Source organism: Dasypus novemcinctus, chromosome 1 (assembly GCF_030445035.2).
Source record: "Dasypus novemcinctus isolate mDasNov1 chromosome 1, mDasNov1.1.hap2, whole genome shotgun sequence".
Classification (NCBI taxonomy): Eukaryota; Metazoa; Chordata; class Mammalia; order Cingulata; family Dasypodidae; genus Dasypus; species Dasypus novemcinctus.
Window position 1 is genome coordinate 103,160,666 of NC_080673.1, and position 27,975 is coordinate 103,188,640.

At 37.7% G+C, this 27,975-nt stretch overlaps 1 protein-coding gene across 2 annotated transcripts; it reads left to right on the top strand.

The window, feature by feature from the left end:
* The first annotated feature begins 11,629 nt into the window (after nucleotides 1-11,629).
* Nucleotides 11,630-27,541, top strand: LOC101421477 (alcohol dehydrogenase E chain). 2 transcript variants are annotated; one of them, XM_004453701.4, is made up of 10 exons: nucleotides 11,630-11,726; nucleotides 11,954-12,021; nucleotides 14,907-15,008; nucleotides 16,690-16,828; nucleotides 18,706-18,793; nucleotides 18,892-19,111; nucleotides 20,844-21,104; nucleotides 24,255-24,390; nucleotides 24,998-25,136; nucleotides 27,001-27,541. In XM_004453701.4, exons 2-10 carry the CDS (start codon nucleotides 12,004-12,006, stop codon nucleotides 27,023-27,025), a joined length of 1,128 nt encoding a protein of 375 aa, XP_004453758.2. In that variant the 5' UTR covers nucleotides 11,630-11,726; nucleotides 11,954-12,003; the 3' UTR covers nucleotides 27,026-27,541. The 2 variants fall into 2 exon arrangements, with proteins under 2 accessions (XP_004453758.2, XP_012378840.2); XM_012523386.3 differs by having other exon boundaries at nucleotides 11,693-11,722.
* The last annotated feature ends 434 nt before the right edge of the window (nucleotides 27,542-27,975 follow it).

The window sequence follows — 27,975 nt, forward strand, 5'->3', positions numbered from 1 at the left end:
AGACCTTAATATAAGAGCCAAGACCATAAAGACCTTGGAAAGCAGTGTAGGGAAACATCTACAGGAACTTGTAATAGGAAATGGCTTCATGAACATCACACCAAAAGCACGAACAGCAAAAGAACAAATAGATAAATGGGACTTCCTCAGAATTAAAGCCTTCTGCACCTCAAAGGAGTTTGTCAAGAAAGTAAAAAGGGAACCCACACAATGGGAGAAAATATTTGGCAACCATATATCTGATAAGAGACTTATAACTTGCATATATAAATAACTCCCTTATCTTGAAAATAAAAAGATTAAACAACCCATTTAAAAAATGGGAACAAGATTTAAACAGACACTTCTCCAAAGAAGAAATACAAATGGCTAAAAAGCACATGAAAAAATGCTTCAAATCTCTAGCTATCAGGGAAATGCAAATCAAAACTACGATGAGATACCATCTTACTCCCATAAGATTGGCAGCTATGAAAAAAAACAGAAGAATACAAATGCTAGAGAGGATGTGAAGAAAGGGGAACACTCATCCACTGCTGGTGGGAATGCGGAAGGATCCACCCATTCTGGAGGACAGTTTAGTGGTTTCTCAAAAAACTAACCATAGATTTGCCATATGACCCAGCAATACCACTGCTGGGTATATACACAGCAGAACTGAAAACAAGGACACAAACCGACATATGTACACCAATGTACATAGCAGCATTGTTCACTATCGCCAAAAGTTGGAATCAACCCAAATGCCCATCAATAGATGAGTGGATCAATAAAATGTGGTATATACACGCAATGGAATACTACTCGGCTGTAAGAACAAACACACTACAAACACATGTGATAACATGGATGAATCTTGAGAACCTTATGTTGAGTGAAGCAACCCAGGCATTGAAGGACAAATACTACATGACCTCAATGATATGAAATAAGCAAGCTGCCTCAGAGGGCGAGAGACTGGAAGATAGGCTTACAGGAAATCAGCGGGTGGAGGAAGGATGTGAGCCGACGTCTGCAGGGGTGGAATCTATGATGAGCTGGCGGTAAGTATGAGCACAAAGAAGAGATAAAATGGGGGCAAAGGGTTGCCTTTGGGTGGAGCTTTGTGGATTTGAGGGGGGCTAGGGATGGGCAGATGGGTAATATTGCCCAAAAAATTGGGGGAAGAGAGGGGCAACATACGAACATAGGAGAGTGTCAGGTGTTGGTTGAGAGTAAAATGCTGAGAAAACCATATCAAAATATAATTAGGAGGGTTACCTGTTTAGGATGCTCAGAGGGGATGATCTGACACAGGACGGATTCCTGGGGAATGTCTGAATGCTCATTTTGCCTTGGTGGGTTGTACCATTGTGTAGAGACCCAAGTAGTGAGAGTTGGGGTGGACCCACATCCTGGGGAGGACTAATGCCATCAAATAGAGGGAACTGTATTTCTCAAGAGAAAGGGTGGCTCCCAGGGCATTAGGGCAGTCAAGCAAGTCAGGCCCTGAACACTGTTGCAAGTATCTCTGGACATGGCTCCTCGGGAAATGGAGATTGGCTGTCGCTGTGGGCCCCAAGGGGAGGGAAAAATGGATGTTGAATGGATGGAACCAAGGTAAATGTGGGAGCAAGAGAGGAGTTTCACAAGAGTACACAAGGATGGATATAAAACATGTAATATTACACCAAAAGCATATAGGGGACGACAGGCTAATTATGTAATCCATAATGTAAAACATAGGATAACTAAAAAAATTAGAAAACTGTATATCCTAAAATATGGACCACAATGTAAGCACAGATGTCACCTTGTTTGAAAGCTATTGTCTCAGAGTCTGTACATCAGTTTCAGTAAATATGATATGAACAAGTTAAGAGATTATCGCTGTGGAAGGGAAAAGGTTTTATGGTGGATGTGTGGGAGTACTGTATATTGTATATATGAATTACTGTGACCTAAGGCTCTTGTGAAGAGAAGCTCAATAATTAAGGAAAAAAGAAAAGAAAAAGATAGGATGTAGAATTTTTCCAAATCAATATGTATTCTATATCTAACCTTTAAGCTCACTGCTATATTCCATTTTACTAGTAAGGGAACCTGACATTATATTGGGCTTCACTTTTCAGGAAGTTTTGGATCACAGAGTGGTTCAACAATGGCAGCGGAGGAATACTGGTATGGGATCTTATGGACAGGCGATATATGGTTGACAGGGAGTTATACAGGGCATGTGTCCAGGGTACATGGAAATGTTTGGATATACTCATAGTGGAAACAATTAAAAACAACAGCTGGGGGAGTACTGGGTTACTGGCCGGGGGGGGCTCTGTCATGGTCCTTAGGGGAGCAGCAGCAGTCCCCCAGGTGCAACGGTAAGGATCAGGAAGGAATGAGGGTCCAACAGTGAGCCCCTGATACTAATGACTATGCTTGTGAGCCTATACGCCTGAAATAAGAACAAGGCCTAGAGCAGCACTGTGCCTAAGAGTTCCCTCCTGACAGTCTCCGTGTTACTCAAATGTGGCCAGTCTTGAAGCCAAACTCAGCATGTAAATGCAATACCTTCCCCCCAGCATGGGATATGACACCCGGGGATGAGCCTCCCTGGCACCGAGGGATCACTACCAAGCACCAGCTGAAGATGCAACTAGAAAATGACCTTGAATTAATGGTTCAACGCGGACCAGCAGAATATCCCTGTCTACATATAATAACAGGAGTTAAAAATGCTGTTTGACCTAAAGTAAGGGGGAAATGGAAAGGACAAATGAGTTTATATGGCTATGAGTCTCTAAAAAAGAGTCTGGAGGTTGTCAGAAGGATTGCCCTTATGCATACCTGAGCAGAGTCTCAGAGACAGATAAAGTAGATACAACCCCAGGTATTGGTCCTTTTGAGGGCTAAAGAGACCCACAAGTTCTATGGTCATGGCAGATGGGGTTCACTGCCATGTGAGTTGGTCCTTCTTTGGAGCTGTTGTTTCTGTGTGATGGAGCTGGACTCAGATGGGATCTCTTTTCACAAGACTTTCATGCTACTTTACTGGAATTGTAGTTGGTGCTGGGGTTTAAGATATATCTAGGGGATTTGAATCTCTGGACTGACAATATGATAGCCAGGCCCTGACTTCAACAGACTTCAGCTCCTACACTCTGATTTATTGGACTTACTCCACTCAGCTAACATGGAGTTGAAGAATGTCAACCACCACACCATGGAGCCTAGAGTGCCTACAACTGAAAATAGGAGGATTGCATCCAATATCCATGTGGAATCTAAACCCTCTCTTGACATAGATGTGGAATGGACACAACCAAGCCAAGGTCCACAGGAAGGAGGAATACAGTAAGGAGGAGAGTGGACTTAATGATATTCTATTCATGAACTATTGTGGTTAATAATCGAGAAAATATGGCATTGATGTGGAAAAAGTGGCCATGGTGGCTGCTGGGTGCAGGGAAGGGGAGGAAGAGAAGAGATGTGGAGACATTCTCAGGACTTGGAGTTGTCCTGGGTGGTGCCCCAGGGACAATTGCCGGATGTTGTATGTCCTCCCATGGCCCACTTGAAGGAACGTGGGAAAGTGTGGGCTATGGTGTGGAACACGGGACATGGGGTACAGCGATGCCTGGAGATGTACTCACCAGATGCAATGGATGTGACATATGATGGGGGAGAGTGTTATTGTGGGGGGAGTGGTGGGGTGGGGGCATTGGGGCAAATGGGGACCGCATATTTTTTTAATGTAATATCTTTTAAAAAAATGAATAAATTGAGTAGAATTTGGAAAAATAAATAAATAAGTAAATAAATAAAATGAAATCAACACAGAAAAAAAAATGAAAAACAAAATTACTGTCTTTTCATTTAAAAAATAGTTTTTGCCTAAATTGAAATGAAAAAATAGTTTATTTTTCCTTACAGAATAAAATGAAAGATGTAAAACTTAAATGAATATTAAAGAAAGTTAAAACTTTGTGGGAATACTAACTGAAATTTAATAAGTTTTTCAAAAAGGTGTGTATTGCCCTAAAATATGATGGCTAATTTTCATAAACTCATAAAACTTAAATGCATGTGGTGAATTGTTGAAGATATTGTGGTAATTTTAAGTAAGAAAACGTGTTCTGTGAAAATAAAATTTGTCTTAAAATAGTATAATTATAGTCTATATGGTTATAAATAATTATATGAAGTTTAACGAAGCATTGTTTAAATTAAAATGTTTAAATGGCTAATTCCAAAAAGTCATTATTAAACAAAACCTGAATTAATAATAACAATAATAAAAAGTAATTTTATAATAGGAAAACTTGTCAGCGGTCAGCCTCCCCTGCCAACTTGCTCCTAGGAGACTGTTTTTGGTATTGTCATGCTACTAAGTTTAGAGTAAGAAAAGTTTAATGCTGATGGTAATTATACGTTGTAAGAGGTTTGCCTGGTAACTTACGTATGTGGGATGTATAGAATGTGTTTTTAAATTGTTAGGGAAACAGAAGAAGATTTTGTCCTAAGATAAAATGATTGATTATTGAGAACAGTAGAGTGTGAGACAAAACCTGAATGAGTGCTGAAAGTGTGGAAGGTTTGTATAAGAGAAATTTTTATGATTAAAATTGAGTAAGATTTGATGGGTCTGTCTATAAAGTTTTAAAAGGTTTAATATCAAGTAGTACACAGATGCAAAGTTAAAATGTTGTTCTTTCTCAAAGTCTCTCAAGTCATGAGTCTCTTTCAGTAAAAGTTTCCTAAATATTCAATATACAAAGAAAGTCTGTTTTATCAAAATAGCTTCTTGTGTTTTAACCTAAACATTTCCTCACTGTTTGAAGAAGAAAGTGTCTTTTCTCTTTTAAAAGAACATAAGGTTCTGGAAATCAAATCCTGAAAAGTAGCTTTTTATTTCAAACTAACTGCAAGAAATTTGTTCTTTTACCTTAAAAGAAAAATTAAAGTAATAGTTTAGTTAAGTTCATTTAATATGTTATAAATTAAATGAAAGGTGTTTAAAGGTGTTATAAAATTAACAGGTTTAAAAAAATTAATAAAAACTGTAACTAAGAGTTAAAATCATTTATGAATGCATTTATATTATAGAACAGCAGAAAAATAATAACTGAAATTATAACTGAGTAATTTAGCCTGAAACTATTACTATAAGTATAAATTCTAAACTAACCTTTCCTTCGTTTATGGTTGCTTCAAGCCTGACCTCACCCCTTGTCTTTGCCTATAGTTATTTAATGATAGCTTCTGCCCCTACAGTCCAGAAAAGAGCTGGAACATCCCTGTCCCCTGTCCTGGTATTAGTAACCCTGCTTTCTCTCATGAATCCAAGTGTAAACTAAATTGCTGCCTGGTGGAATTCTTAGCTCCCATGTAGGGGAGCCCCACACACAAGGAGTGCGCTCCATAAGGAGAGCTGCCCCACGCGAAAGAAAGTGCAGCCTGCCCAGGAATGGCACCGCCCACGTGGAAAACTGACACAGCAAGATGACACAACTAGAAGAAACACACATTCCCGTGCTGCTGACAACAACAGAAGCGGACAAAGAAGACGCAGCAAATAGACACAGAGAACAGACAACCGGGGCGGGGGAGGGAGAGAAATAAATAAATAAAATAAACTGGTTTTAAAAAAATTATTCATTTTCATAACTTAAACAAAGAAAAGAAGTTTTAGCTTCCTGTAAAGAAAAAAGAACATTCCTTGCATAAACTATAGTGGTTTCAATTTTGTTTAGCTCGGGGGTAATCTCCCTCGGTTTATGAAGTGCCCATTAAATAAATTGGCATTGTATGTACAGGGTCTTTTAAGTAATAAAAATTATAAATTTACATTGATAAAATTAAGCTAAAGAAGAAAGACTGTAGATATACTCTCTTAAATATATAAATTTCTTTAGTTAGTAATTACTATTTAATAAGTTTATTTAAACATAAATAACTAGTCAGCGTGGTTGTAGTCAATTACAAAGAATTTGTAAAACATCTTCCAAACTGAAAACGTTTAAATAGTTCTAGTTCTAGAAGTTATTGTTAACTAGAAACGTAGATTGGTATTGGTGGCAGAGAATAACTTAGTGATAATAAAACCTGTCTGAAGGCCACCTCAAGGTGCATATTTAAGTAAATGGTAATAAAAAATTATCTTGATTCAACTGGGAATCTTCTGTTTTCATTTTAACAATGAAAAATAGTTTTTTCCCTCTATTATTAAAGTAAAATACCTACTCTTATCTTCATGGTAAAATTGTATAATTAAACAGTCATTTAATATATGATGTGTCACATTAAATTATTTAAAATATATATAAAAACAAGGAATAAACTTTAACATTGTCAAACTCTCTTGTGCATTCAAACCAGGCCTTGAATGCATTACAAGTTGCCTCTCCATGTGAGCTACTGGCTGGGCTGGTCACTGACCCCTTAATTAGAAATACTTGCTATATCAGCCTCTGGTTCTGCTCCTCAAGTCGATGGAAGTTATGTTGCAGTTTCAAGCTCCCGCAGCAGCCAATGATGACTCAGTGTAGCCAAGTGTACAATGGATAGCACCTCCAAACTGGCACTGTTCCATAGTGCCAGAGAGCACTATGCACCTGGCTGGTACAATACTGGAAACTCTCTCTAACATCAACGATGCTGCAACTTGCTCACTGTGTAAAAAACATGCTAAGTGGAGCCATGATACCAGAATACTGTAAGTAAAACTTAAACACAATTGGCATTATGGCCTGCTCTCATGGAGAGATAACATGTAAAGTATTACAAACCTGAAACTTAAAACTAATAATTGCAACTCTGAATCCTTATGCATTAAATAATACATTAGTTAATATTAAGTGCTGTACTTTTATCCTGAACTAAATATATACCTAATAATTGTAATGTTATCTTTTCTATTTTGGATCAAGTACAAAAGTATATTAGATATATTAGATTCCTAGTAAATTCATTTTCTAAACAGTTAATAAACATGTCTAGAGAATAAGGTGGCAGTCTCAGCCAGGCTCAGCCAGCTTACTGTTCTACTGTACTCTACTGTGTAGCAAAAATGAGGCTTGCTTGCTAATAATGAGTCTCCTACTGAACAGTCAAAATTACCAGAAATTGTACAATTAAAACCAAAATGGAAAAAACCTTTATTCTGTAGTGCTGATCACTCCCACAGCTAAAAACTAAGAAAATTTCCAACTTGTTGTACTAATCCTGAATGAAACCAATTGCCCAAAGGGTGCCAGTTGACCAGGAGCATCTGACAGAGAACGTGAGTGCCAATCATTGAACAGCTTGAAATGTGTCTTCAAACAAAGCTAAGTATCTATTGCAATTTCTCTCTGAAAATAAATAACTTAAGAAAAAAATACATATATATATACTGTTCCCACCAGCTTTTAAAAAGGGGTGCCATCTTTATAGGCACCTAACCTTGCCTACCTCTGTAATCCAATGTCCTCTTTTAAAACTGGGTATTCCAAAATTTTAATTAAGTTTGTTTCTTTCAGAATGAACATCTTATTACCCATATGAAAACTTCATCCAACTTCGTACAGAAAGCCAGATCCATCTTCCTCCAGTTAAAATAAAATAGTTTTACACCTTGTTAGGCAATAACTACAGCCCATGGCCAGCAGGAAGCAGTTACAGAATAGAGATCATCTCCCTTCAGCATCCCTTTTAAGATTAAAAGTGTGTACTCTTTAAGGGTGAAACAGGATTAATAGATAGATCTGGAGCCTGGCTGGAGATCTACGTGAGCACTGGTGGCCCTGGGATGACTGCAGGAGGGCCCCTGCCCCAGGATTCTGCTGTCCAGAGTAAAAACTTCTAAACTTCTCAGAACAGACTCCTGGATGCTACACTGAGAATTAATAAGTAAAGTAAATCAGTCAAAACAACAAACAGCCATCCACCTCATAGCTCCAACAATAATTATGCCAAAGCTTAGCAAGTTAAGCTTCTGCATAAAAAGTAAAAATAATGTAAGCTATGAGTGGAAGGCTCTTTGTCTCTTCAAAAATAACCTTCACCTATGCTGTCTGTCCTAACTTGTAGGTGTGGAATAGTGAAAAGCTGCAGCCCCACCCTTAGTGGCCGTGGCAACAACTCTGGTTCCGAGAAGCGGTTTAGCCGTGCAAACTCTGTAAGCTTTGAGTGTTCAGGAAAGGATTCACTCAACAACAGCAGTTGCCATGACCACCCCACCCCCCGAGCAACCCTAGAAGATCTGCAAGGGCAAGGATTGTGCCTCATAATTAAAAATTATTCCCTAACTTCTTCCCTGTATGCTGCCTCCTGTGGACACCAGGCGACTATACACCGGACAAATTCAGACAAATCCTGGGTGTTGGTTGCCCACCCCCCTTCCGGGAACTTGGTTTGCCTGCGTCTCAGGACTAACCCCTTGTAGTCTCCCCAACTCCAACGACCTATGCATCCTAATAAATATAATCCCCCAGGTTTATTACTATCCAGGGCTTAGGGGCAGGGAACTCTTCGACTTGCTAGAAGTACCAAAACCAGGTCACCGAATATATGAGGGCCTGCTTTCTTGTTCCGCTGCTGGTGGGACTAGGGGTAGCAGGCTCTGTCGCAGTAAGATCAGCAGCCCTACTGAAAAAAAACAATAACTTAAACACCCTGTCCTCCTCAGTTATCCAGGACATTAAAAACCTTGAATATCATATAGGCCACCTGAAACAAGCCTTAGACTCCCTCGCTGAAGTAGTTCTCCAGAATAGGCAAGGATTAGATTTACTGTTCCTCGGGCAGGAAGGTCTGTGTATAGCCCTAGGCGAAACCTGCTGTTTTTATACTAACCATTCGGGAATTATTAAAGAAAGCCTAGCCTTAATTCGCAGGCAATTGGAAGAGCGTGACAAAGCCCAGGAAATGCCCACCAACTGGTATCACAGCCTTTTTAACTAGTCTCCTTGGCCCACAACCCTCATCACTGCGTTAGCAAGGCCCCTGTTTATCCTCCTCATACTGCTTACCTGCGGCCCATATATAATCAGTAATTTTTAAAAATTAGTACAAGAAAAATTCCAAACTGTTAAACTTATAGTTTTAAATGCCCCCTACCAGTTAGTGCCTACCCACGAAGAAATTCAAAGATTTGAATTACCATAAAGGAAAGGGAGAAATACAAGGGTAAGGCCACATTGGTAAATAAGAATAGAACTACCTTAAGAAATAGGAATTGCAAGTGCCTTCAGATAAATAAATAACTTAGGGCTGCTCCCAAGAAGAGTGCCAATAATAAATAACATGGGGCTGCTCACAAGAAAGGGCTTTAAAAAAAAGAAAAAAAAATAGATACGCCATCTTCAACTAACTGCAGTGTTCCACTTCTGGGCCTGCTTGCTTACTCACTTACTAGTAGACCCCCCTTCCTAAAAAGCTATAAAACCACCCCTTCCCTTAAACTCCGGGCTGCTCTCTCCTCTGCGCAGGTAGAGGCGTCGCCGCGCGGCTAATAAAAGCACTCTAATTGGCTTCCAATCCTGAGTTTGAGTGTGATCAATATCATCGGGCTACAACAGGATTAGGAGGCAGACACAATTGGGGATAATGAAGTGCCTTGGTTCCTGACCAAAGATTTAAGACTTTCTTCTCTACTCAAACTGTTCCTACTAGAAGCACTCTGAAATCATAGGACCTCTTGCGTCTCTGCTGGGGAAATGCTTTCCAGCCCTGGAGTGACCCACCAGAACTACCTCAGAAAACATTGTTCACACTGCTGTGAACTAGTCATAAAATTTTCCCTGGCAATTCTAGAGAGACATATCCTCTATGTTTTAATTTTCTTGGGACAGATTACATCTAAACAAAAAGCTATATGCACTGTGAATTACATAATTTCCAAGTGCAGATAAAAGAAAAATCAAACTCCCATTCTCTGGAAACACTACACATACTAGTTACAATGAATCAAAGACAACAGAAAGACCAAAGTGAGGAGTTTCCTCTGTTTTCCAAGATAAGGTAAAGTCTATTTCAAAATGTCTGCTCCCCTAGAAATTCTAAAAATTCTCCTTTTTAGATTCAGATTCTTTTATTCTGGGCACAACGCTCTATCTGCCCATACCCCACCCTCTTTGCTCCCAAAGCACTATCTTATACCTAATATACAGTACTTCCCAGATAAACTGACGTGAAAAAGACTTGGTTGCCTGTCTGTCTTATTTGCCCATAGATTGTTATCTTCTTTCATAAATAGTAATTGTAGACTACATTTACAGAGAGTTTTCATTTCTGCTGGGCCCCATGAAGAATGCTTTAAATGGATTTTATCATTTATTCACCATAGTCCTATTGTAGTGGAAGCAGAGAGGATTCAGTGACTGTGTATTGAAGGCTAGGATGCAGGAATTCTCTGAAAAGGAAGATTTATTACGACCGGCCAGGCCGGTGGACTCCTGTCCAAAAAGCTGAGCCCAGAGTAGGGGCTTTAAGTTATTTTTATACAAGAGACACACTAAGTGGGTCCAGGAGAGCTTTAGGAGTCAAAAAGACTTTCTTTGTTAGGTTTTTAGGGTTTAGGGGTTTGTTTGAATATCAGCTAAGCTTGAATTAACATATCACCCACATTCCGTCTGGATGTAACTTTGAATACATATTCAGTCTACACCCTTTCTGACTATGCAAAGCCTATAGGGCCTATATCACTTAATTGGCTTTCTAGAAACTAGGCACACTTGGATACAGAATTAGATAAGTTTGAATTCATGCACAGGCTATATTACTATGAGTTTTGTACTGTTATTCATCCTCATCTTAAAGATGAGGAAACTAACACAAAAATAGGTATATAATGTTTCCACATTCGCATAGCTAGTCAATACCAGTCAGCCAGTCAGCATTGACTGGACCCAGGGACTGTGATCAAGTAACTGCCCAGACTGCCCCTTACCCTGGGGAGAAACCATCCCTTATTCATCTTTGTCATCCCTTCGCACCTGGCACAGGGACGTGCTCAGTCAATGCTGACTGGTTGACTGTCATTGAGTGGTACAGAAATATCAGGGACAGTGACAATCTTTGCCATGACCTTTTGGGTGTCTACCTTCTCTGCTCTGGAAAGAAGACTGCTAGGCCAAGTACCTTCCTCAGATTAGGAGCTCTCTCTGCCCTGCCTCATCTGGCCTGCTTCTACCTCCTACCAAACTGCAACAAATGGATTGAAAGTTGGAGTTTAGTGCAGACAAAGGGAAAACAGAAGTTCCTTTGTGGGATTGAAGACGGAGAAATAGGAAATAGAAGAAAGAGTGTGTGATTAAAATTTGTAGGTGTCCCGACCCACGGATCAGTCGAACCGAGACCTGAGGGAGGGAGTGGGAATGAAAAAGGGACAAGAGACACGAAGAATGGAGACAAGACAGGATTCTGATCAAGTCTCATTTATTGAGTATCAATCAGGGGTTTTTATAGCCAGGGATGAATGAGGTGGTACATACTGGCAACACATGTGTCAGTAAATGATTGGTTAACTAGATTTTGATTCTCGTGCCACACGCATGTGCAGATGGTTATTTGGCAACGTCCGCGGAAAGACTTCCGTGCTCTTTAGGGAATGCCCAATTGGAGCCCGGGGGAGTGTCGTAAGAATAGAAACTTAATTGCTTCAGTGAGGGTGGGGAAACAGAAACTTAAACCGTTAGTAGCTAAAAATAGCGCTTAGCAACAAGATGGCCAATACAACACCTGTGCCAGAGGCAGCTTCCCACATGTAGGTATGGAAATATTAACCTAATGTAACCAATATGCTATCTGAGTTGGGTATATTGCAAACCAAGTCCAGTTTTGAACACCGGTTCAAGGATCTTTCCTTACTGATTTGGGTTGGTCTGAAAAGAAACTGAGTGCTGTGTTTTAAAGACTTGAGATCACATGTGTTGAATGGCTATGACATAAGCCAACAAAATATCTGGCAATATATCTGCTCTGTGTTCTTGAACAGGGAAATAGTCTGCAAGAATTTACCAAGACTGCAGAGAAGACAGAAACAACATGAGCACTGCAGGAAAAGTAAGGAAAGATTTGGAGTTAATTTCTTTTTTATATAATAATTAAATATAAAACACTGCATTTATTGTTTAAGAAGTAAAGGGGTCCAGGTTTTAATGGATAATTTAAATTTCCTATGTAAATTAGAAAGAATATATTGTAAAATATAATATAAAATTATACCACAATATAAAATGTTTTAAACTGCTTGGAAATAGACTATTCCCATTGAACTTTACCAGAATGTGTAGCATCTACTTAAGTCTGCTTTCCTACCATTATATTAATATGTACTATTTACTGTGATAGTTTAGCCAAGCAAATCTTGACTAACTTATAAATCTAAATCTAGAAATGCTTAAATTAGGAAGTTGTCTTCATATTAAGAAAACATAATTTTATAACTTAAATGATTATTCTTTATAATCATATTCTTTCTATGAATATTCAATTTGATAAAAGTTTTATGAGAGGACTTTGATTCCCAGGACTCTGAAATGTCCTTTGAACTTTACCACAAAGCCTCTTACAAAAGGCAACTTGATTTCAAAGTATTAAAATCATCAACGTTAAGCAGTCAACATCAACACACAAACTGTATGAGTTCCATTACTGCACAATTCAAAAGTTTACTTAGAAATCCTATAGAACAGTATCTTGTCAATACAAAAATCAATAAGTTTCAGAAAATTAAAGCTGCTACAATTCGAACTACCTATTAGAACTGGAAACAGAAATATTTGGTTCTGAGGCTCCTATGTGTTCTGTTTACAAGGGGAGAGAAATGCATGTATTCATTCATTATAATCAGTTTCTTTTATATTTGCAAAAACCTGTACAAGTCTTTCCAGCACATTTCCTGTGTTGCGAGTGGATCACGTAATATAATGTCCTGCTATGATAACTCAATTTTTAAAGTTCCTGAGGCTTCTTCCCAGATACTGTGTATCATAAGGCCTATTGCCATAAGATGGGTAGACCAACTATGAGTTGCCAATTGTCTGTTTTCTTACGTCAACTCTCTGCTTTCATTCATTACTGATTTTATTTGTTTGCTTTGTTTTGTTTTGCTTTCTTTTGCTTTGCAGTACTGGGGCTGGGGGATTGAGCTCAGGACCTCAGATGTGGGAAGCTGGCGCTCAACCAGTGAGCCACATGGGTTCCCATCATTCATTACTGATTAGCACCTACAATGGTACATTCCAAATGAAAAATAGTTAGGAAAAGGAAAGAATAAATATACCAAAAATCAACCTGAAAGAAATAATAAGAAAGAGTTCATAGAGCAAAAGAGTAAACTGGTAAATTAATGAAAATGATAAATGATGAAATATGTGATCAGTCACATATTTCATATGTTGCCTATAATGCAACATCAGTAAACTTTTAGCTCTATTATAACACTTTATGTATGTTTACACTTCTGCATTTTATTTACCCCAAATATTAAATAAGGATAGTAATAATGCCTACCTCCTAAAGTGATTTTGAGTATTTAATGATTTAATACTATAAAGCACATAGAATAGTGCCTGCTACACAGAAGGCTCTCAATAAATGTTAGCCAATGCTATTACTGTTGTTGATGATGTTATTTAATGTTCTGTTAAAGTATTTGGACACCATGGGGGTAAGAAAAAGATAATGATCTATTTATCTTAATTATCTGGATGGCAGCTTAGGGAGTTTGGGAAAATTAGTCAATTAAAGCATTAAAGTTTGCATCTTAAAAATAATAAAAAATACTAGTATTCCAACAGCACTTTCCTGATAGCATCCCTTAAGGGTTAAAGAAGAAGCATGGAAGATCCCCAGAAGGGGACACAGTGAGTCTGTCCCCTCTTGGGCACCAACACTCAGGACCTACTGCGATGTGTGTACATTTCCCAAATCCGTTAATATTTATTATGGCATTGGCCATAGCGAAAAGCTAAAAAGTTGGAAGAATTTGAAAAATAATAATGATCATGAGTTTCAAATGAATGCATTTCAATCTAATTGTTTTTATCATATCTACTGGTATCTTAATTTGCCATTTAAAAAGCAGTATTAACTGTACACGTTTTACAACAATGAAAGCAAAGTTTAAAGTACATTCTCAAGCACTCTAAATGCAGGTTCAACTTTTATTTTGAAAGGTATCTCTGGTTTAGCTCTCCTAGATAGAAATTCAAGCACAAGTACAGTTCTATTTTAAAATCTTTATGTATACATTTGGGAATATCTGTAATTTTTACTCTCTAGCACTAACCCCTGCACTATTAGGATCAAATGTAATATAAATGGAGTTCCTACACATAAATCTGAAAATAAAGTATTCTAAAGCTGAGTGCCAAATGAATTATGCCAGAAAAAGCATAGGGTGGGGGGAAAGGAAAACCAAAGATAGAGGACAGCTGGCAAACAGAGACAATTAAAAGACATCCTAGGCAAAGAAACAAATAGCGGTTTTCATAAATTCAGATTGTTTTGGCTTCATGAGGAATTAAGCAAGAGTGCCGTAGGTTTTATGTAAACTGACACTGAATCTTTCTGCCCAAGAAATAATGGTGACCCAAAACTTCATACACAAGCCGACAGTTATGAATAAACAACCACTTTCTGGAGAGCTTTAGAAAGAGAAGAAATAAACATCCTTGGAGAAAAATGCCATCTAAAAATGATCTGAAAGAATATATTCCATTTTATCTTAATGTCTTGTTATGGCTGATTCTATTTCTCTTTTCCTTATGCTTTGTTTCTTAAAAAAGGATTTTTATTCTTATGCCAAAGAGGTTATGCATTTGTAAACAGCAACTGATTGTATAGACCTGGGGCTGCATGTTGCAATACAAATATGAAAAGGAAAAATCCCTGGCTTCAAGAAGAGGAGAAAACTAGACTCATCATTCTGTTTGATTTCCCAGGTAATAAAATGCAAAGCTGCTGTGCTTTGGGAGCTAAAGAAACCCTTTACCATTGAGGAAGTGGAGGTTGCACCTCCCAAAGCGTATGAAGTTCGTATTAAGGTGAAACTTTTTTCTTCTTCTATATAATTGAGGTTTTTCTAAAATATAAGAGATTATAAAAATGGGAAAAATCTATTAAGAGAAGTTCCTTATATAAATTTTGGTGATCAGGAATAATGGGATTACATTGCTTGTCAAGGGAAGATATAACTGGTATCTATGTCCCTTCTGTAAATGTTCAAAGAGTATGACTATATCACTCTAACAAAATAAAGAGTTTGTGTTTCTTCAGAAAAAAGGTGCAAAAGGATATATATCTGTTTTGGAAGCAGAGAGATTCATTGATTGTGTATGGAAGACCAGGACTCAGTAATAATTTTGGAAAGGAAAATTATCTAATGACTGTAAGAAAGAAATCTTCTTCCTTCTGGAAGAAAATAAGTCTCACCCGATTGTGGAGAAGAAAAAAATTTATTCTCAATCTTGCAGGAAGGGGTGCACAACCAGAAAACATGGCTGGTGCTCCTAACAAAGAAGAATGACACAATTTATACCCCTAAACCTAGCACGCAAGCCCTTCCTCTGTTTCTCCATAGATTGGATACTTCAGATGTTACAGCCTATCCAAGAAGATCTAGCTTTCTCATGCAAAAGTTTGTGATTAACCACTTCCCCCATCACATTCCAACCATTTTAGTTTTTACATGCTTCCCTTTGTCAAATAAGAAATGGAATTTAATGCTGAATTGATATTGACTTGGCTCTTTCTTGGGCATCTTTTTTATTGCCTATAGGACTGGGTTTAGCTCGTTTCCTATGTTCCTGCTTAACCTGGGAGTGGGAGACCGAGGCAGTAGGCTGCCAGGTTACATTAATTAATATTTTCTTCCTCTACATGAAAACTAAACTAATCTTTATTTCTTACAACAACCGGCCAGACTCTGCGGACTCTTGTCCTAATAAAAACTGAGCCCTGAATAGGATATTTGGATTCTTTTTATACAAAGGATGTAGGAGTGAGGAGTCAAATGGTGCTTTGTTTGAGTACTAGATAAGCTTGAATTAACATATATTCCCCATATTCCCAGTAAGCTTGAATTAATATATTTAGTTTGTATTCTCCCTGCATATCCAAAGTCTATAGAGCCTATATAGCTTAACTGCCTTTTCAGGACTGGGGTGGTTGGCATGGTTACGAAAGGTGGGGCTGCAGGTTTTATTGTTTGATACACACAGCCCAGGTTATTCATGAAGAGACACATAGCCCCCACACATAGCCCATATCATATCAAGATTCAAAATTAAATATGGGGAACATATGTAGCTCAAGCGGTTGAGTGCCTGCTTCCCATGTACAAAATCTTTAGTTCAATTCCTGGTACCTCAAAAAGAAAAATGAAATAGCATTTGATTATATAATACAAAGAACCATTTTCTTGGTGCTAATCTTAAATTTTTATTTCAATAAAAAGTATACATTTCTGTATAGTATGTATTATATAAGAGTCACAAATTATTTCACAGATGATTCCATACTTTTAATGGAGGAAAGGAAGACGGTGGGGGGTTTTAGGCAGTACAATAGCATGGGTAAACTAAAATTTTTTGTGTTTAGAAAGAGTAGGAACTAGCAAAAATTTTTAAAACCCTTGAGGAACCTGACCTCAGGGCATTGGATGCATTAAATCCATATGGAGGCACCAATTTTTCTGAATCTAATTATTTTCCCTTTCCCTGGCAGATGGTGGCCACAGGGATCTGTCGCTCAGATGACCATGCAGTTAATGGGTCCCTTTTCGTACCACTTCCTGTGATCTTAGGCCACGAGGGAGCAGGCATCGTGGAGAGCATTGGCGAGGGGGTGACTACAGTCAAACCAGGTATAGGACTCACACTCAGGGAATGTGTCTCGGATCAGGCCTCCCAGGATCGTGCTGTCTGGATGAGGAAACAGAGGCAGGGAGACATGAAAGACCTGCCCGAGGTCCCAGCAGCAACAAATGGTGGAGCCAGGACCAGGCATGGACGTCCTTGTTCCTCTCCCTGCCTGACGTGCTTCCTGTGTCCAGGCACATCCGCAGGACTGACCTCTGGATTCTCTCCTTAAATATGGCTGTGGAGTTCCCACTAGATGTCAGGCTAGATCCTAGGGATACTGGAGCAAAGGAGACAGAGTAACTGCCTCCTGGGGTTCACACTCTAACAACTGCCTTTCCTGAGCACTGTCTACCTTCAGGGCCCAAGACAGATGAGACAAGGGAATAAATATATGTCTATGTCCCAAGCAACTGGATCAGTGTATGGTAATTTTGCTTGGCACAGTTTACATGATGTGGCCGTGATACTACAGCTGAATCAACATGACCCCTTTTAGGTGGGAAGTAGAGTCTGTTCACTGTTTTTTTTGTTCTATAAAGCCTACATCAACATCTTTAAATATCCTTAAATATGAAAACTGAAACAGATAAAAAGAAAAGAAAGAGGGAACACTGGAAGAAGGCATCCTGCCATAAATAGTATTTATTACCTTAACCATGGCTAAATATTTCTGATTACAAATTAATAATTAGTCATTTTATTTTTATATATGTATCACTGTAATTTTATTGTGTATTATATATAGACAAGATTTTTATAGGTAGCCAGGAACACATACAAAAAACTTCTATGCTATAATTTCTACATAAAGTTTACCTATTAAATATGATATCTAACAATTTTTCTTGGTGTTCTGGGAGAGGTAATATGGATAATTAAAAGAAAAATTAGATTTAATTCTAAAAATTATTTTAGAGATTCAACCCTCCCATCCTAAAGCCAAATATTTAACTGAACTCTGAAAAGAAGGGAAAAAATCATGTTGTCTTGTTTGAGTATCAGCTTTTAGTAGTTCCTTCAGTTCAAAATAAATAAATAATAAAATTACACCTTTACTTTCCATCACTGCTAAGATTTTTTTTAAAAGTAAACATTAATGGGAGGCAGCTGTGGCGCAGTCAGATGCGCTCCCATCTACCATACGGGAGGCCCTGGTTTGCGTCCCGGGGCCTCCTTGTGAAGGCAGGCTCGCCTGTACACTGGGGAGCTCCGCCCAGCCCATAGATGCTGTAGAGTGCTGTCTCAGCAAGGTGATGCAACAAAAAAGAAGGGAGACAAGTGAGAACACAGCAGAGCCTGCAGCGAATGGACGCAGAGAGCAGACAGCCCGCAAAAAGCTGCAAGGGGGGTGGGAAATGATAAAATAAACTTTACTTCACAGTAAAAATAAGCACACAATCAAGAAATTCTTGTGAATATCATTATCAAAACTCTCAATTTTATTTTAACTCAAACTATGCAAATTATTAGATCTCCCCAATCTAGTGAAGCTATGATAGTCAATTGCAACAAAACTTTAATGTACATTTACAATTAAAATATTGAAGGTATAACTGACTGAGGATCAAATGGGATGACTTCCTAAAACCCCAGTAGGAATCTGGACACCCAATAAGAGATATTTAATAATACAATGGAAATAATAAAAGTTCATGCTGTGCTCCATATTTGCTTTTTTTTCATTGGGAATCCTCAGGCCATATAATATTAAACTGAGAACAATGCCGACAGACAATCACCAATGACATAGTGATGACTGAGCCCTATTTTTGGGAGATATTTCGAAGACATATACCTCTAATATATACTGCTAAGATTTAAGTTATTGTTCTATTAATTCTTAGGTAGAAATTAAAAAAGAACTTTTTTCCTTTTCCAGGTGATAAAGTCATTCCATTGTTTACTCCCCAGTGTGGAAAATGTGCTGTTTGTAAGCACCCAGAAGCCAACTTCTGCATGAAAAACGAGTAGGTTTCTGATACTTTACATGTAGAGTCTATGAGTTTGGACGTCAGGTAAGCTGCTGTCTCATACCCTTCTTCTGTTTCTGTGTTACACTGACCAGTCTGCTCAACCCTCGGGGGACCGTGCAGGACGGCACCACCAGGTTCACCTGCAGAGGGAAGCCCATCCACCACTTCATCACCACCAGCACCTTCTCTGAGTACACAGTGGTGGATGAGATCTCGGTGGTCAAGATCGATGCAGCTGCCCCTCTGGAGAAAGTCTGCCTCATTGGCTGTGGATTTTCTACTGGTTATGGGTCTGCAGTAAAAGTTGCCAAAGTAAGAATGACCACAGGAGATAATTCCAGATATACTTGGACTGTCAGAAACATTTTCCATAGGAATTATATTAGATCATTCCTTTAAATTAAGTGACAGCTTTCCCCCTAATACCATAATAGCATTGATAAACTCCATAGAATGTTGGTTGTGATTATGGGTAGAAGAAGGAATTGAGAGCATATTCTTTAAAAAATCCACCTGCTTATCACAGATGAACAAGATGTTGATATTTGGTAAGAAATGTATTTCATTTTTTTATATTTATTCTTCTATCATTGATCTTTTGGAATGATTACATTTTAAAGCGGGAGTTCATTTAGTCATCCATTCTACAATTAGAGAGCATGTGTAGCATGAGCTACAGGAAGTTTTGCTAGGTTCTGAGGAACCAAAGTAAACAGAATGAGGGTTTGCCTTTGGAACATCTATACCATGGATCATTCTACTGCCAATTAGAATCAAGAGTAGATTCCAAAGCTTTGCCCGATACCACTCCAAAACATGTATTTCCAAAAAAGTTGGGAACTCCAGGCTAAGAGTACCCCATCATTTTATTGATAAGAAAAACAGAGGTCCAAAGACATAAAACTCTTTTCTCAATATCTCATAGCTGGTTAGCAAGAGAGTAGAGACTAGAACATATACCTTAGAACTCTTATTGAATCTTAAATCATTGTCCTCAGTTATGAGCACTTTGAAATCACAATCACAAACTTAGTATTTTCCTAAGTAAGTTAGACAGTAGTCATGTAGCCCCATATCTTTTAATAACATTTGGTGAATAATAATTGGGCCAATAATCACCCCTATGAGATTCTGATGACAAAGGAGAATTTTTGTCTGAAGGTAGACTATGGAAGATTCGCTTCATTAAACAGTCCATAGACAATTTCACCTTTTGAGAGCAGACTGTATTTTCCAAATTACTGTGCCTCCAGCACTAAGACCCTTCTCCAAGAACACTATCTAATATAAGTGAGTCTAATGCAAAGGAGGAGCTGAGGTCAATCATAGTAATCTTTTCCCTCCATGAATGTTCACCAGTGTATTTTTTAATACTAGGCAAAAAACACTAATATCACATAGACCTCAAGACGAATTACCTTAAAGATGCTGATATATTTCCCAGTTGTTAGGTTTTACTTTGGGCTGAGGATAAATCCTCTATATATAGTAGTTGATTTCTACTATCATAATGCAACTCACTATTCACAGTTAATGAAACAAAGAGTTAATTTGTGAGAATTATACTGAATTTTTGCAGTCTCCTTGAATAACGTTTTCATCTATTTCATTTCCCTAATTTGCCTGTCTGTATATGTGATAAAATTAAGTTGGATATCACTGGATTTGAGCCACTAAGATCCTCTTCAAGACTGGATTCTCCGACATGTAGAGCAAAGATCATCTAATCCATGGTTCCCAAACTGGGTTGCCAAACTAAAGATTCCGATTTAATTGTTTGCCTTCTTTGCTGGGTATTGGGATTTTTTTTTTTTTTTTAATGCTCACTAGGTGAATCAAAGTGCAGTACATTTTGAGCACCACTGATCTAGTTCAACCTCCTCAAATAATCATAAGGTAATTAAAGAAAATAAAGCTTTTGACAGTAGGTTGGACATAAAAATCCAAAAAGATTCTCACAATGGACAAAGAATGGCACACCATACAATGAGGCTCTCCTAACAAACATTACTAAATTTCATTCTTCTCCTTTCTGAAAATACAGGTCACCCCTGGCTCCACCTGTGCCGTGTTTGGCCTTGGAGGAGTTGGCTTGTCTACCATCGTCGGCTGTAAGGCAGCTGGAGCAGCCAGGATCATTGGGGTGGATATCAACATAGGCAAATTTGCAAAGGCCAAAGAGCTGGGGGCCACTGAGTGCATCAACCCTCAGGACTTCAAGAAACCCATCCACGAGGTGCTGAAGGAAATGACCGGAGGCGGTGTGGACTTTTCATTTGAAGTCATTGGTCGGCTCGACACCATGGTATGTACGAGACATGACTTGATTCATTCTTCTGGAATCAAGGGTATGCTTTTGAATAGCAGAACATAAATATTATATATGAGTACTATTATTAAATTGTGAATTACAATATTTTCTCTCCTGTTTCTTACCAATGGTTATTTTTTTCATTACTATAAGGAATCTTTCATTCCATCAGCTAAACAAACATGCCTCAAGTCAAAATTTCCATTTAGAGGCTGTTTTATATTAAAAGCCATTAAAATGTATTACACTAAATTCTAATTTAAAATTTTAACCTTAAAGACATATATAATATGAATTCTATTGTAAAACAGATCGTTTTCTTTTCCCTACATTCTTTACAAAAATGTTTCAACATTTTTTATGTTTATGAAGTCAGAGTATTTTCATATGTCAAATTTTGACAAAAAGAGAAATGATCAATTTTAGGCCAAAAAATCATTTTTAACAAAAAATATACCATAAAAAATTTACTGTTTTAATATATCAATAGATATCCCTATGGCAGAAAGTACAGAGCCTGGCACTTAATAGGAACCCAATTTCAATGTGTGGGACTCAAACCTATAAAGGACTGGCAGATTTTACTACCAAAATAATTTAAGGCAAACATATCTCATAGCATTACCAGCATAAAAAAGCATTACATACCATTACATGCATATAAAATACTTAGCAAAACACCACCTGGTTGGTGATAAGCACTCAAGGAATGTTAGCTAGTGTTATTATAATACAAAACTATTTCCAGTTTTGAAGTGCTAATATCATCCTTGGAATACCCAAGATACTATGTTCAAATAAATACAAGTATCAATTGTGATGGATTATATATCTCCATCTACATTCCACCAATCAGATTTTCTAGAGACCTGCTAAAAAGTCTCTAGATCAATAAATCTCCATGGTTGAAATTGCCCAGTAAGCTCAAGCTGTGTTAGTAACATGGAGAAATACACTGAGAGTAATGATCTGTGCAGCCTTGATGTGAGACAATATGCCACAGACAACTGAAGTTCCAAAAGAACCCAATTTTTTTCAAGATGCCAGTTTTCCTCTGTTGGTTCTTTTTTAGTTTTTCTCTCATATGCTTACATAGACTGGATTGTTATTTATTTGATGATACCAAATGTCTGATAACCACCATTTCTTTGGATATCTGGTCTTTATTAATTGCAATGAATGTACCACACTAAAGAAAAAAGTTGTAAATGTAGGGAGAGGTGGGAGGTGTGGAGAGTGGGGCATATCAGAATCCTTTATTTTTGTATAACATTTTGTGTAATCTAAATATCTTTTTAAAAAATAAAAAAAAAATATTTAAAATAAAAAACCAAACCATACAACAAACCCCAAGAATTAATAAGTATATATTCCTGGGAAATCCTAAACAATTTTCTTACTGCAGAATGTGTTCAAAAACCTTAAAGAAGGATGTAAATATGGCTAAAGGGTTGAATGCCTTCTTCCCACATGGGGATCCCTGGTTCCTCCTTAAAAAAAAAAGTGAACAAAATGAAAACACCAACTTAGGGGAGCTTATGTGGCTCAGTGGTTGAGCACTGGCTTCTCAAGTACAAGGTCCCAGGTTCAATCTCTGGCCCTGGTACTTAAAAAAAAAAAAAAACTAAAATTAAAGGCCTTCTGGTCTGTCTTTCAAGATTCAGAGTACTAGGTGAAGTTTAAAGTAAAACCGATATACATTACTGGAGATAAATGTAATATTTACAACATGACTCAGAGATTGACAATAAAATACGACTCCATTAAAAAAGGAAGCATAAGTGCCAAGAGGAAAATTTTTATGATATAATTCACATTACAGGGAAGCAGACTTGGCCCAGTGGTTAGGGCATCCGTCTACCACATGGGAGGTCCGCGGTTCAAACCCCGGGCCTCCTTGACCCATGTGGAGCTGGCCCACATGCAGTGCTGATGTGCACAATGAGTGCCCTGCCATGCAGGGGTGTCCCCCACATAAGGGAGCCCCACATGCAAGGAGTGTACCCCATAAGGAGAGCCACCCAGCTTGAAAGAAAGTGCAACCTGCCCTGGAATGGCACCACACACACAGAGAAGTGACATAGCAAGATGACGCAACAAAAAAGAAACACAGATTCCCATGCCACTGACAACAACCGAGGCAGACAAAGAAGAACACATAGCAAATAGACACAGAGAACAGACAACTGGGGTGGGGGGAGGGGAGAGAAATAAATAAGTAAATCTTTTTTTAAAAAATTCACACTACATGTTGTTCGCCATCAAAATACCTGGTCTAAGTATAAGGTTCAAAAAGGCCACCAAATAAATAAATGAGAAATGATTAAACACCTCATAGATCGCCTAAGATTCATATGATGCTGAAACATTATGCTTTTTTGAGGAACTATATTTAATAAAGATATATTATAAACTATGTCTTTATAGTTTTGTAATAATGATTGCTTTGTGGTTATTTGAAGCTATATGTACACAAGAAAAGACTTGTTCTTAAATTTAATCCATTCCTGTGGGCTTGAACCCATTGTAAGTAGGACCTTTTGATAAGGCTACTTCAGTTGAGGGATAACCTACCACAATAAAGATGGGTCTTAATCCTATTAGGGGAGTCCTTTATAAGAAAATGAAACTCAGACAAAGAAAAACCCACAGAAAGCAAGAAGCTGAAACAGAACCTGGAAGTGAAAGAAAATACTAAAAATCAACAGATATGTGCCTTGCCATGTGACAGAAGAGCCAGAGTGCCACAGTCTTCCAGTAGAAGGCATCACCTTGATAATGCCTTGATTTGGACATTGTCATGTTCTCAAAACCATGAGCAAATATATTCTCATTGTTTAAGCCAAACCACTTCATTGTATTTGATTAAACAGCTTAGGATACTAAAACAACCTCTTTATACTTTATAAGAAAAAACTATATGCACTCAGATACACCCAACCATACTTTCATCCAAAATCTTTTCTGTGGATTCCCTAATGCCACAGCACTAATGTACACACAAAGGAAAACAAAGAAGCAAAAGACAAGAACTGCCCTCCACATACAATCTAAACTGATATCACATGATTTCTTAGAGTGTGCCATGAGAAAGAACTTTTGGAGAATCTATTTTCACATTGCGCATTCTTAATTTTATTCCAGGTGGAGGCATTATCATGCTGTCACGAAGCATATGGCAAAAGTGTCATTGTCGGGGTGCCTCCAGGTTCCCAAAACCTCTCCATGGACCCCCTGTTGCTGTTGACTGGGCGCACCTGGAAAGGGGCAATTTTTGGTGGTATGTAGCTAAGCTTAAGGGGGCAAATTCTTATTCACCATAGGAAGTGCTCCATTTTACAATTAAAAAGCCGGGTTTGAAAAGTAATATGGTCAAAGATAAGTTAAAAGTCCTGGTATATCTTTAAGCTCCAAATTCACCTGATTTGGAACTAATGCAGACTGAAGATCCCAAGACAAATTTACTGATGTCCCAGGAAACTAGCTAGACTTATAGCAAAACTCCTTTTGATCCTGGTCACTGGGTAAGGAACTGAAATATCCTATAGTACCCAAGCAATCCATAGCAATAGTTCACATCTGCACTCTTTGCCCAAATTTAGATAACTGCTACATTGGCTCTTTGATTTTGGGCATCGACATCTGTACTATAATTTTTCTATGAAAGAGCTGATAATGAAGGGCCATAGTTATAGGGGAGTAAACAACAGGAAAAAAAAATGCTGCAAAAGGATATTAAGCGCACAATTTCTTATTAACCAAAGTAAAAGCACTCTGTGGAATGCAACTCATTTTATACTCTTCGATTTTAATTCTATTTTAATAGTATCCTCTCTAGTTCTACTTATCACTATCTAAATCTATCAATGATGTCTTCTTCTTTTTAGGCTTTAAGAGCAAAGATTCTGTCCCCAAAATTGTGGCTGATTTTATGGACAACAAGTTTCCACTGGATCCATTAATAACCCATGTTTTACCTTTTGAAAAAATAAATGAAGGATTTGACCTGCTTCGCTCTGGAAAGAGGTAGATTATTATCTCTCTCTCTTTACGGGGGTGGGGAGTAGGCTTACAGAGAAAATTTCATTTGCTCAAAGATTTGACATATCTATGAGAAGGTAGAAGGATGAGAAAAACAGTGGAGCACTTGCTTTTCCCTTACCAGTTCATTTCCATGTAGAACATTTTATATTTTAGTATAAGATGTGAGAACAGTTGCTTTGCATTTCAATTCTGCTAAAGCCAGATTTTGTGGCTTGTCACAAATCTGAATGTCAGAGCAATCCAGCCTCTTGATAGGAGGACACTCACCCTTAAAAGGAAAGCGGATCAGACTCACCCAGTCACCCTCAGACCACGGAGCCCCCGCAGCCTCTGCCTGGCCCCTAATGTAGGCTGACCTTTAATGGATGGAGATTTAGATTATGATCAGGATGCCCAGAATTTCATTAAATGTGTAGGTGGAGCTACACCGGTGTTGTTTCTCTACAATCTTAGTAGAATTTCATTCAAAAAAACACACACACACTATTACTGTAATTTCTTTTTGCAGTTCAAAGATTTTTCACAAATAAAGTTATAAAGGGTAGGGTATAAAACACTGTTTAATAATATATAAATAGTTTAGGAATATAAGCCAATACCATTTTCAACCTCTAACATTTAACTTTTACAATCACCTAATAAGACGAATTTTTTACCTAAATTGATATGAGGCACAACTAGGAATAGCCTGTTTTATTCCACTACACCCACCATCTCCCTCCATAGTATATGCACTTTCTACAAATTCACTCTCTTTTCATAAGGTTTCCAATTTAGTATATCTTAGGCAACCACAAGCATGTACAATTGTACTAGACACTACATCTAACAAAAAATTTAAATAAGTGCATGTATATTTTTTAAAAAACATCCACAGAACACTGATTACTATACAAAGTGTCTTTTCTGCATTAACTTATGTGATTCCCAATGAATGCTGTTCTCTACTCTTTGTTATTTTTTTTTTACTTTATTTTTAGAGAAGTTTTAGATTTTTACTCACGGAAAAATTACACTGAAAGTATAGGGAATCCCAATATAATCCCCACCTCCTGCACCCACATACATGGTTACCCCTATTCCAGACCTCCTAGATTAGTGTGGTACATATGTCAGGGTTGATATACCAATTTTGAAGCATTGCTACTGGCCAGAGTTTATAGTTAACATTATGGTTTGCACTTTGTACTGTACTGATATCTGCTCCTGATATCAGTACTGAAAGGTGGAGGAAATAGACTGAAGGAAGAGTGAGGAGCCAGTATTCAAAGTTAGACCTGTTTGTTAGCAACACCGATTTATTTTCAATTAACTGCATTGACTCACAAGAGCTCATACGTGCATACAGGCATACATATATATACATAAATATACATATATATAGTGGAATATAGTAGTTTAAAAATTCCAGTGATTGTGTCATGCATATTTTTAAGTTGAGGATTGAATGAGATCAGGCATGAAGAGCATTTACAAAGTGCATGGCAGAAAGGAAGAACTTATTACATGTGATTAGCCATTGCAGTTTTGTATTCATTAATATGCCTGGCATTCAGAATTTCGACAATAATTTTTGAAGATGTTGCCATAGAATGAATTCTAAAGAGAAGTCATTTTACAGTGTGATGAGTGAGCTTAAGTTTGAAGAAAACATGAAACAGAACCAGTAAAAGATGAGCTTCCTTTTCACTCGTTTGCACTTGAATGTGGAATGTATAGGGATGCAGTAGCTAGAAACACAGTGACGTTTCCACTGAGACACATCAACTCTTCCGGGCACTCTCACAGGGATGAGGACAAAATTTCTAGAGTTTAAGCAATTAATATATTTCATTTTGTGTTTCAGTATCCGTACTGTCCTGACATTTTGAGACCATGAAGCTGGATGCCTTCACTCATACCCATCCTCTGACTGCCCTGTGCGCTCATCTAGAACACCAGCCAAACAATAGCATTGACTCTGCTCTTCTGGGATGCTATCAATAAATACACATGGGAGAACTGCAAAACAGAAATTGTTCTAGAAAAAATTTTTGAGTTTTGTAAAAATAACATTTCTTAGAGCAGTTTCAGGTTTACCAAAAATTTACACATAAAGTATTCTTGTATACTCACTGTCGCCCACACCTATGGGAAATTTCTCCTTTAATAACGTCTTGCATTAGTTTGATATATATGTAAAATTCTGATTCAATATTGATACAATATTATCAGTGCATAATTTCATGTACACACCATTAAAGTGTCATATAGAATAGTCTTATTTCCCTAAAATGCATTGTACCCTTGAAATATCTTCACAAACAAATGTACTCCAAGTGAGAGATATGAAATGGTGAACATCAGCTGGGTATCTGAGGTCAATAAACTTTCCTTTTTGATCATTCCACATGTGTTATCTCTCACATTGAGCGAAGATATTTCTTGTGACTTCATACTCTTCACTTACCTTTGTTTCCCTTAGTCCTTAAAGCCCAGTGGAGGGAACTTTCATTAGTCTTGTCCCAAATACACACGTGACAGGCTATTGTGCTTGAAGCCATGGTCTTCTCCCTCTATTCCCACTGCCTGTACTTGCTTACTCATGAGACGAGCAACCTGGAAAAGATCCAGATTCCTAAATCTAGGGAATTTCTTAGTAACATAAGGGAAATGCCACTTATTTTAATGTAGTAAAGAGATTAATTTCTATTGTTTATACTGTTTGCTTGCAGTGAATATAGAGTTTTCCTTTGAAATAAAAGCAGGTTTCCTGCTACATGTGATAAAGTAAGGTGGGTATTAAAGGGAAAATTGAATTATTTCTAGAACCGTACTCAAA